This window comes from Acomys russatus, chromosome 23 (assembly GCF_903995435.1).
Source record: "Acomys russatus chromosome 23, mAcoRus1.1, whole genome shotgun sequence".
Classification (NCBI taxonomy): domain Eukaryota; kingdom Metazoa; phylum Chordata; class Mammalia; order Rodentia; family Muridae; genus Acomys; species Acomys russatus.
Window position 1 is genome coordinate 53,589,734 of NC_067159.1, and position 11,413 is coordinate 53,601,146.

The following is an 11,413-nucleotide window of genomic DNA, read 5'->3' on the forward strand; positions in this document are numbered from 1 at the left end:
TTCCTTCTTTTCTTCCTCCCTTCATATTTCCTTCTTTCATTTTCCCTTTCCTTCCTTCACTTCTTCCTTCTTTTTTCCTTCCTCCTTTCTTCGTTCCTTTACTTTCCCCTTTCTTTCTTCCCTCTCACCCTTTCTTTCTCCCTCCTTCACTTCCTTTCTTCTTTCCTTCCCCCTCCTTCTTTTTGTTTTCCTGTCTTCCTATCTTGCTTCTCTTTTTTATTTCTCCCTCTCCTGCCTCTTTTGGATTTTTGACACGAGATATCCCTATACAACCCAGACTAACCTCAAACTTGCCATTCTCCTGCCTCAGCATCCAGAGTGCTGGGATTTCAGGTTTGAGCATATCACCTGGGAGATGATGGTTTCCTAGGAAATGAGTTGCACTGAATATTGATAATTATAGGCCAAGAAGAATACCCTCTGCCAAGAATTGCAAGTCACAGCACTTCACAGTTTACTCTCGTACTGCACAGTATTTACATGTACCATCCCACATGGGAAGGCTGTTCATCCTACCCACACAAGCCTCTGACAACCTGAACATGTAATCCGCATGCCTGTGTATATTATCAGGTTTTGAAGATGACTTAAACTCTCCGTTCTTCTAGTTGGGGAACAATTGAAAACGAGGCCACAGAAGACACAAAGCATTTGGAATATCTTCTCACATACATCAGAGCTGGCAAGGCATTGATCTTTTGACATTTCTCATTCATGATTGCTTCCAAAATTTGAGGTGTCGTTCATCCCATGCCAGTGACCCACAGGGAACGGCAGCCACACCCGTCCCCAGCCAGGAGCCAGAGCTAGCCTTCCCCACAACTGCAGCTCTCATCAGCAACTTGCACATTCAGATCCCAAGGGTGCAGTCAACTAACCACCAACAAAGCAACAGGCGCTGACTGTTAGGCCTCTGCTCCAGAGTTTTCAGTCTACTCCGCATGGCTCCCTCCTCCTCAGGCACCTCCTGCACAGGACTCTCAAATCTATCCAGCACAAGTTGCATACTTTTAAAGAAACACCCCTTGCTGCTCCCAGAGAGTGTGGTCTCCTCCTTGGTGACCCCTCAGCACTGTGTGTAGCTAGTGCCAAACTCTTATGTCGTGTCTACCAGCACATTTTGCTCTACACATCTCGGGACATGCCTTGTTTTCATCAGGCATTCAAGGGTGGCAAAGTTGAGTCCTGCATGAAGTCCCTTTGGCTTTGTCACATCTTTAGCATTCTACATAGCACAAGTGAGTGGCAATATTTTGATTGTCACTTAAAGTCTGACTTACGTGTGACAAGACCAATCTCATACAGATGGAACATCAGCAAATATCACTTTGGTTCACGTTCATAAAATGCAGGAAAATACAAAGCAAAGGAGTTGAAAGATTTCAAGTCGTCTTATAGACTTATAGATGTAGAGTGGAAAAACACACTGGCAATTCCAAATAATCTGATACATTTAAACTGTATTAAAACATCTTTGGAATCAGGAAACTTGATTTTCCCCAGAGGCTTCCTACACTGAAACCAGAGATTTATTAGTGTATGGAAAGGAGGCTCAATTTAAAGGAAAAAACCCAGCTTATTAATTATTAGCCAAGCCGTGCAGTAGCTTCCTGCAAGGCAAAGGAAACCAGGCTTTCAAGCCAGTGGGAGCTGAGTATGCCTCTAGCCCTCTCTGTCTGCCAGAACTGGGCTCCCCAGGGGTGGGGCCTTTCAGCCCAGAGCAGTCCCCAGCAGAGATCAGAGGGAACCCTGGGAACCCGGCTGGGGCTCTCTCTTTTCCCCTCTGGCGCTGTCGGAGGAAGCTTGGGGCTGGTCACTGCGCCATTCCAGTTTCCTCCAGCCGCGCTGGGAAGCTTCAGCTGGAAAATCCTAGGCTCTGGAAACTGGACATCCATATGTAGCTGCTATAACCTGGTCTCAGGATTCTAGTCCAGGACCAGTGCGGTTAGGGGTCCGCTCACATCACTCCTGTTCCCTCATAAACTTCGTGTCCCTCTTAGAATAGAAAGCCATAACTAGCACTCAGCCCTGCCTGGCCCAACTGCCCCTTCCAGCCTTGTACTAACACCTGCTCTGGAGCCGCCGCCTCACTACCCCAGGAAGGAGGAAGGGTCAGGAGTACAGGGTGCCCAGGCCTAGTGGTGGCGGGCAGGAGGGCGCAAAAGCTGTCACCTTGTGGTCTGCTACGCCAAGGTATCCATCCAGCTGCCGAGGTCCGGCGGGGGAGGTTCTACGTGGCTGGGGACTGCTCTCCGCCGGCTGCGCGCTGCCAGTCGTGGTTGCCTGCTGCTGCTGCTGCTGCTGTTGCTGTTGCTGCTGCTGCGGGGGCCGCTCCTTCTGACTGCCAAAGCTGCTGTACACCAGCAACAAGCTGGTGCACATGGTAGTGAGCACCAAACACACTGCCAGGCCATGGCGCTGCGGGCGGGCGGGAGAGAGAGCAGAAAATAGCGGCTGAGTTTACACACACGGGAAAGCTCGGGCACAGATGGGGCAACGGCCCCAGCCTCCTGCAGCCACGGAGCAGAGGCGACATGGTCCTGCGCACCTGCTGGGGCTGCTCCTGCGTTGCTGCGCTGCTTACAGCTCGCATCTCATAGTGGAGGGCAGGTGGCGCGCGGTGACCAGCTTGGAGGATGAGCGTGCCCGCCCAGGACACTTTGGGTAGGAGGGTCTGGTTCCCACCTAAGCTGCTGGGATCCCAACCCACTGCACTAGCTCTTTTCTGGGCCCCTAGGGCTTTCCGCTGCGTTCCCCCGCTAAGTTTGAAATCCGACAAGGAAATCAAAAAAGTCAATGATGATTCCTGCTCCCCGCCCCTCTGAGTTTGTGCTCAGTGGTCACAGTGGGACACTTTCCTTCCCTGGAGAGGTCAGCCCGCTCCTCTCCTCTCCAGTTACCCTTCGGATCACTCACTAAAAATCCAGGAGCCCAGGCATCCCTGTTGTCCATACTGGGTTCCACGCTAGGTGCAAAGTTGTCACCCACGACAGGCGACCTCTTGGCACAGAGGTAGGTACCCAGTCAAGCTTCCTTGAAAGTCCCGGGGAACCTAGAACCCCGGAGGTGGGGGGGGGGTCCTCGCTTCTGCCTGGCGGAGTTGGAACAACAGACTCACCATCAGGGTCTTCATGTTGGGCTCCTCTTTTGTGCGGAATTCTCAGACAAGCGTGTCCGGAGCCACTTTTTTTTGGAGGTTCTCCATGCTGAGTGATAGGGTGGAGGAGCCCCGGATGCTCGCCTGGCAGCGGTAGCAGCTGAGCTGGAGCGGGACCGGGAAGCGCCGCTGTTGCAGAGAGTAGAGGAGAAATAAAACTGAGCCGGACCCTCCGAGTCTCTAAGCAAGTCACACACTGCCGCCTGCCGCCGCCTGCTGGGTCCTAGAGTCCTCTGCAGTCCCCTTCCCAGCACCAAAACATTCTTTTCAGTGAAGTGGGATTTCTGGGGCAAGAGTTACAGTAAGGGTGCACTCATTTCTTGGCTTGAGGATTTATTATCTTTTTATGAGACCATCAAGCTAAAGGGACGCAGAACCCAGTTTGGTCTTGAACGCGGTAGCCATTTGAAAATTTACTAACCAAAATTTCAGTTTTATGAATATAATAAAAACTAGTTAACCCCCCCAAATGTCAATAGATCAATTTATATTTGCATTTATATTTACAGATGGGCAAATGTTATCATGGAATTGTTTTCCTAAAAAATTGCGTTGCTGCAATTTGTAGTTGTTTTCAAATGTCCCTTTGCTCCTTAATTTTGCTTTGACAAATCGTTAGTTTCGTGTTCCCTCTGGACCGTACTCTTTCATGTAAATGGCTTCATTCATCATTTGCTTCTGAAAACGGAATTCATATTTCTACTCCACCTTTGAGGTCCCTAGTGCTCAGTTAAATGATTTTAAAGATTTGAAACAGTCAGTGCATCCTATCCATGTGGTAACCAGGGCCATAGAGTCTTCCCAATGTCAGAGAAGAAAGATTAGCTGTTGGAGATTAAAAAATGATCTTCCATCGTGAGAAAGAACCCGAGGGCTCTGGTGTGTTGTGCGTGTTGTCTGATGCCCCGACTGTACATAGTGTCACATTCAGGGCTTACGTCATCGTCCTCTGCTGAGGACATCCCACCAGTAGCCTGCTCTAAGTATACACCCAACTAGAGCAAGCATTGGTTAAGAATCTAATTTAGCTGAAAACATATTTCAGCCACGTGAAATTGTTCAGTAAACATGGTTGTCTTGGTGTCTGTCTCCACACTACCTGTAGCAGCAGCGTGAGCCTAAAGATCATATTCAGACAGGACCAATCAGCGGGCCACCTGAACGGTGGGCAAGAGAGAGCATTTTTTCAAGGCCGGCAGAGGCATTGCAGCTCTTTTTTTTTTTTTTAAATCTCCCCTAATCTTCTGCTGGACAGATGACACAACAGGGACTATTTTTAACTTGGGAGGCCTACTTCCAAACTCTATTAACAGAGTTAAAATTATTGGTGCAGTAATGAACATTCAGGAGGCAGAAATACACGCTGTGGAGCCTTTCAAGGAAAACACAAAAAAATTCAAGGCTCTGTCCAACATTGCCAGCCGTGCAGTGAGCTGTTTATTCAATTTGTGCTGAGGGCATGAATAGTGCCCGTTGTCTGGGCAGAAGAGGGAGCAGCTGGGAGAGAACCTTATCGGGTGTTGGCAATTCTTTATTGTATAGCCGCTCTTGACACTCAAATTAACCAAACAAAGGACCAAGTTGATGAATCCCTTCGAGAAGACTATCTGTGTTTCTCCAAAGAGGCTTTGGAGATGCAGCTAGACAAAGCTCCTGCCTTGTTCAGGCTCCCCCTCCATCTAGCAAGTTGCCCAGTGCCCAATAAAGCACTTCTCATACATTTCACCCTGCCAAACAGAGACATCATATTTATGACCTAAGCTCATGGCAGCACGCTGGACATCTGCTACATGGTATGTCTGACCAGACTCATTAAACGTATGCTTTTCTCGTCCTCCTGGGAAAGCAGTTAGCTGGTCACGAAAATTGCTTACAAAACCAGTGGAGTACACTTAAGATTTTAACTCTGAGCTTGATTTCAATGACTTCAAGGTATCTGGCTTTCAGAGTTTTGGTCAGGATGGTGAGACTCTTGGATTGATTCTGGCGTGGGAGGCAAGTGGACAAGGCAGGGCCAGAGGAGGGTGGGTGGGATGAGGAACGGCTGCTAATTCCACCTGATGCTTGTGTAATGCTCATCAGTTACTTGACGGCTTTGTTTATGAAACACGGGTGATTTAAGCATGTAAGTTTTCTTTTAAGGGCTCAGAACACAATCTCTCTCTCTCTCTCTCTCTCTCTCTCTCTCTCTCTCTCTCTCTCTCTCTTTGTGTGTGTGTGTGTGTAAAACCTAACAAACAGACAGTGGAAGAGTTCTACAGATTCAACACATGTTTATCAAGCATCTGCTTTGTTGTGTACCTACTGTGTGCCAGGTCTTGGGGCCTGGGTCTGCTGTTGTCAGTGAGCTTGCAGTCTATATTGAGCGGTGAGCTTTCATGCTGGAGAACAGGGAGCAATCAGTGTACACACTTGTTCCTCAGCTCTGCCTTCCCGCTTCATTAGCGTGAGAGGGGTGTGCCTTCCATCCCAGAACTGCTGTTTGTACAGGCAAGTGGGCCTCTGAGTTTGAGGCCAGCCTAGTCTGCACATCAAGTCAGGAATACACAGTGAGGCCCTGACTTTAAAAAAATTACCCAAGAATTTTGATATTTCAAGGATATCCATCTATATTTATATACCTTTATATAAACATTTCGTTCATTTACGTGAATAGCCAGTATGAACTTAACATAGGCAGTTTATAAGTGCTGGATTGACTTGGAGGCAAGCAGACAGGTAAACAAGTCGATGAAGACTTTGGTTCACGTAGCTTGTGCAGTGCACTAGAGTAAGTGGAGGAGCTACAGTAGGCCTCTCAAAATCCAGCTAGCTGAGACAAATTCTCACCATTTAAAATTGTGACACATTTCTACCTCCCCTGCTAGCACAGCCAATCAAACTGGTTCCTACTCTTGGAAAAAAGAGAGAGAGAGAGAGAGAGAGAGAGAGAGAGAGAGAGAGAGAGAGAGAGAGAGAGAGAATGGAAAAGAAATTGAGTGTTACACAATGTAGTTTATGTGATAAAAATAATCTGAGGATTGATGAAACAAGGCACGTCCTAGGTGACGAGGGGTCAGGTGGACTCTGAAATGTGAAGGGTGTGCCAGCTTTGCACAGGGCCTCAGAGAGCACAGAGGAGGGGGAAGGATTCAGCGCAGACGGCCCGCGAGCTCTTATGTGGTCCTAAGAGGCTTCAGGAAAAGGTTCTCTGTTTGTCTCTCTGTCTCTCTTTCTCTGTCTCTGTCTTTGTGTGTGTGTGTTCATATGTGGGTGCGAGTGTGCATGTGTAAAACACACAGATAGATAGATAGATAGATAGATAGATAGATAGATAGATAGAAGGGCAGCCTTGATTGTTGCTTCTCCAGGACCCTTCCATTTTTCTTTGAGGCAGTGTCCCTCCACGGCCTGGGTCTTGCCATGCAGGCCAGGCTAGCTGGTGCTGGCAACTTTCTGGGACCCAGCTATCACCACCTCCCTCCTGCTGCCACTGGGTGTCCCTGTTTGGGCTCTCACATTTGAGCAGTAAATTCCCTGCTGACTGGGCCATCACCCCAAGCCCAGCACATTCATAAGATGGATGAAAAGTACAAGTTAGTGTAATGTAAATTGAATTGGAGTTATGGATGCTTTTCATGTTACGGCCTCAGAGAAAATGAAGAAATTTTTATAAAGTACAAGAAAATCAAAGTTTTTAGTAATGGTAGAAAGTCCGAGAACAATCTGGCATCTACTCATCTGTGCGGTGAGGTTTCTTAACTTCCTTCGGTTTATAGGCTGGACCCATGGGCCTGGATGGTCGAAGCAACTTCTCAGGACCTGCCTGTCAGAGGTCAGGTTGTAGCTCTTACAACTTAGTGGCTGCACTTCAACTATATGTGTTACGTGTCTGAGTGTGAGGCTGTGTGTGTGTTTGTGTGAATGGCCACAGCACACCTCCGGTGCTCATCCTCACTTTTCGCTATATTTAAGGGAGGATCTCTTGTTGACCTCCTCCCAACTGACTTGGGAGCTTCCAGGGGTCCTCCTGCCTCTGCTCTCCACTTGGTTCAAGGAACCTGGGGGTCACAGGGACACATGACTTTCCGTGGGTTCTACACAGTCTAGCCCAGGTCTTCACACTTGCATGGCGAACACATTAAACACTGAGTCATCTCACTGGCCCCACAGCAAGGTTTTCGCAAAGGACAGACAGCTGGGACAACACTGCTGGGGGTTGCGGCTGGTTTAAGTGGAGGCAGAGATGGGGAGTGTGGATTCAGATGTTGTCTGCATGAGATACTGAGGCACTTGCAGTTCAGGTGCTTTGTTGGGCACCATGGACATGCATGGACATAATCACTCAGGAATCAGCCAGCGCGGAGGAGAATCCTTGGCTGGAGCTCTGGGGGCTTCAAATTTCATGTGACAACAAACAGTCATGTGTATATGAGCCACAATGTAGTGATTCAGGTGGCTGGTTTTGTTCATTTTGGATGGAGTCTCCATGCTAAGGCAGTTAGTTATTTATGTTTTCAGAATATTTTCCAAATTCTATTATCATACCAAACACATTTCATTCTGTAGTTATTGCTAAGCCCCCTTTTCAAACTATAGTTTTTATCATAATTGGGATAATGTCCCATTGCTATTATATCTAACAAGCCTACCACAAACTGCTAGTGGTAACGGCAACCACTGACGTTCATCCGTCCCTTATGCTGTACCAGCATTATGCTGAGAGTTTTGCATATATTAACTCATTTAGACTGCTACTGGATATTCTTTTTTTTTTAACTGCTGTGATCAAAATACCTGACAAGAAGTAAGTTAAGAGGGGAAGGTTTATCTCGGCTTACAGTTTGGAGGGAAACAGTCCTCCCAGCAGGAAAGGATGCAGATAGAAGCCTAAGGAAGTTGATAGCACTGCATCCACATCAGGAAGCTTGTGGTGAAATGCTGTGTTCACCCCATCCTGGCCTCTCATTCAGCCTCAGCTTCTAGATCCTCATGTCAGTGCCCACCCCCAACAAGCAGGACCGTTCCTCACTCTTCAGTTAAACTGCCTTGCAAACGCCTTGTAGACATTCCCCGAGGTGTGTTCCCCTAGTACATTTAAGTTTCTTTTTCATTGCTGTGACCAAATACCCAACAAGCAGCAGTTTAAAGAAGAGAATGCTTATTTTTGTCACAGTTCCATGAGAGTCTAGTCTATAGTGGCCAGGATAGCATGGCTGTGGGAGCAAGAGGCTGGCTGACAATATGGCAGCCTTGGAACCAGGAAGCACAGTGGGGGCAGGAAGAGGGGGAAGGCTATAAAACTCCAAGGCCAACCCCTTTCGCTGTTGAAGCTCCACCCACTAAAGGTTCTAGTGTTTAAATGAGTCTATGGGGGACATTTCACATTTCATCACAGCACATGGTGATTGATTGTTGGTTCTGAATGGTTCAATACTGAAGACTAGCTATCACTTGACCCCAGAACAGCCACACAAGGGAGGGACTTTACCTCTCTGCAAATGAACGAGTGAACCAAAAGTCAGATCCAATGCCCTGTCACCAGAGAGCAAGTGGCTGTGTTCAGCTTTATAGGCAGTTGTTAAAAAGCATGTGAATAGGAACTTAATACAACTTCCCACATGTAGGTGTCTGTACTGACCTCTAACGTGCACTAAATTGGGATAAATTTTTCAATGTGCAATCTGTAGCTAACATAACTAAAGGCAACCCTCATTTCACGTTGTGCCCATTGCTGATTTTCCTTCTCAGCAGCTGTACACACTGTGGTGATGACTCTGGATCTCGTACTCAGCCAACAAGCATGAGGACCTGAGTTCACATTCTCACCTGTGGTCCCAAGTGCAAGGGAGGCAGAGCCAGAGATTCCCAGAGCAGGCTGGCTAGCCAAGCTGGCTTACGTGATGAGCTGTGAGGGGCTACTCCGGGACATACGAGGGGCAGAGTGATGGAGAAGGCACTGGAAGTTACCCTTGGGTCTTAACACACACATGACTGACATGTGCACATGCACATGCCACACACACTAAAGAGAGGTCTTCATACATAGGAGATGTGTAAACACTTGCTCTAGTATTTGGCGAGTTCGGACAGACCCATTGTCAAAGTACAGATGGAGCCTGTCACCCTAGAAATTCTCGCCATGCTGCCCAGCCTCCATATTGCCCACCCACCATCCTACAAACAAGCAAGGACACCATTTTGATTTTTCAAGTATAGTTTGCCTCCCCTGTTCTATCGCTGTATGGACGACGCTGCGACACAGGTACATTTTCATCTGACTTCTTTTGTCTAGCGTCATATTTCACGGTCTATTCGTGTTGAATGCGTTAAGAGCTTGCTTTTCTTTATTCGTCGGCACCATTGTGTAAGCACAGCACAGGTTTTAAATCTGTTCTCCTGTTAGTGTGCCTTTGGACTGTTGCCTGCTTGTTATGAATAAGGCTATTAAGAATATCCTTGCATAGGCCGTTTTGTGGTTTCTGTTTGCGTTTTTCTTGTGTGCAGTTCTTGGGCCACAGGATAGACACGTGGTTCCTCTTGAAGACACCGATGAGTGGCCGTTCGAAGGCATTGAAACCCCTTTGAACAGTGAGTGAGAGATTGATTAGCGGAACATTCTTGTCAGCTCTCAGAGCGGCCCGGCTTGTTAACGTCGTCTTTTGCCTTCCCAAAGACGTGTATGTCTTTTGAGAAGATGTTAAAAAAAAAAAAAAAAAAAAAAAAAAAGAAAGAAAGAAAGAAAAAGAAAAGAAAAATCTGTACCTGGCATCCTTCTTGAAGTGTGGCCACAGTGCTCTTTTCAGTCAGTCCTGGCACGAGGGGAGGGTTGTCCTTGGCACTGGCAGTAAGTATTTCTAGTCATAGCTGAGTCTAGAGACGCCCTCTCAGTCCTTCACGTCCCAGCCTGTACCCCAGCAGCAGATCTGTCCGTGACCTGTGGGTGGAGGGAGGGCCCCTCTTCTAATGCCTATGCTTCTGTGGGGTTTTCTTCTTTTGAGACCCAGCTCTCCCCTTGTGCTCCAGGCTGCCCTGGACGCTGTGATCCCCTGGCCTCGGCCTCTTGAGTGCTGGGACTGGGAGCCTAGACCAGTGTGCTAGGCTAGAAGGCGCTCCTCTTGGCGGCGTTAAGCTTTGAATTACACAGACCAGGAGTGCCCCAGGCTCTGACACTTCCTTGTCAGGCATCTAAGAGAAGCCCTTGATGACTGTGCTCGATTTTCTCATTTGTAGCAGGTGGATAGTCAAACTGCCGTAGCAGAGTGCCTGTACAGACAAAATACACTAATTATGTAAAGTGTCCATCCCTCTTCTGGGCATGCAGATGGATCCATCTACAGGCACATTTTTCACAGAGGACTGACTGTGTGGTAGAAAGGGAGACATAGCCATTCTTCAAATGCTTATTGAGCTTGTAATAAAAATAATAGTTAATCCGTATCTCCGCCTGCTGTTGGGCTGTGTGCTCATGGCAGATGACAGCTTATTTAATCCCCACAACGACTCTCTGAGGGAAATGAACAACATCTCCATTTTACCAACAACGAGACTGAGATGGAGAGCTGTGAGACCATTTGTCCAAAGTCATGTGACTAGAAAGTGACAAGCCAAGGCCTGACCAGGTCGGTGTGACAGCTGAGCCCTCCCATTCCCTCAGTTCACTGTTTCCAAAATACTGTGTCTCAGCGCAGGCCCCTGGGGATGCAAAGAGGAGTTGGGTAGTTCTTAGCACAGAACAGCGCCACCCTGTGTGCGGAGGGTAAAGCCCAGAAAGAACGGAAGGTGTAGAAGGCTCACACAGGTGCTTGCAAAGGCCCGGGGACGTGATCTGACAGATCTGCAGAGAGGAAATGCTTGGCTAGCTTCCAGGGGTTTCCAGAAGCAGAAGGAAACACTGCCAGTGTTTCTGGGCAGAGGAAAAACACAAACAAAGCAAGGAGTGTGGAATCTCATCATAGGTGCTGCGAGCAAACACACTGTGGTGAGGTGTGGGTGTAACATCCAAGAGGCCACCCTGGGATCTACACTGAGGTGGGACCACTGGTTCTATGCTGATTTTCAGGACAGCCCTGAAAATGACCTGCAAGTAGTTTGCTTCATATAAATCAGAATAATGAATGAGTTTTCCAGTGGTTAGAAGGAAGGAGCTGTGCAAAACAGTAGCCTCTATCGGTTTACATCGGAGACGTTGTCTCGGAGCTGCTGTTGAGGAGTGTGGCAGATGTTGGTATTAAGAAGGGCATGCTTGTAGGAGAAGACATAAGGCTGACAGTTGCC

At 47.9% G+C, this 11,413-nt stretch overlaps 1 protein-coding gene across 2 annotated transcripts in view; it reads right to left on the reverse strand.

The window, feature by feature from the left end:
* Positions 1–2,839, reverse strand: part of St6galnac5 (ST6 N-acetylgalactosaminide alpha-2,6-sialyltransferase 5) — a 145,141-nt gene extending 142,302 nt beyond the window's left edge. Inside the window, exons 1-2 of one of the 2 annotated variants that reach the window (XM_051165490.1) lie at positions 2,173–2,256; positions 284–366 (exon numbers count right to left, since the gene is read on the reverse strand). In XM_051165490.1, coding sequence (XP_051021447.1) covers positions 284–343 — 60 coding nt within the window. In that variant the 5' untranslated portion in view covers positions 344–366; positions 2,173–2,256. Of the gene's footprint in view, positions 1–283; positions 367–2,172 lie in introns of both variants that reach the window. The other variant, XM_051165489.1, reaches the window with a different exon arrangement.
* Positions 2,840–11,413: the final 8,574 nt, after the last annotated feature.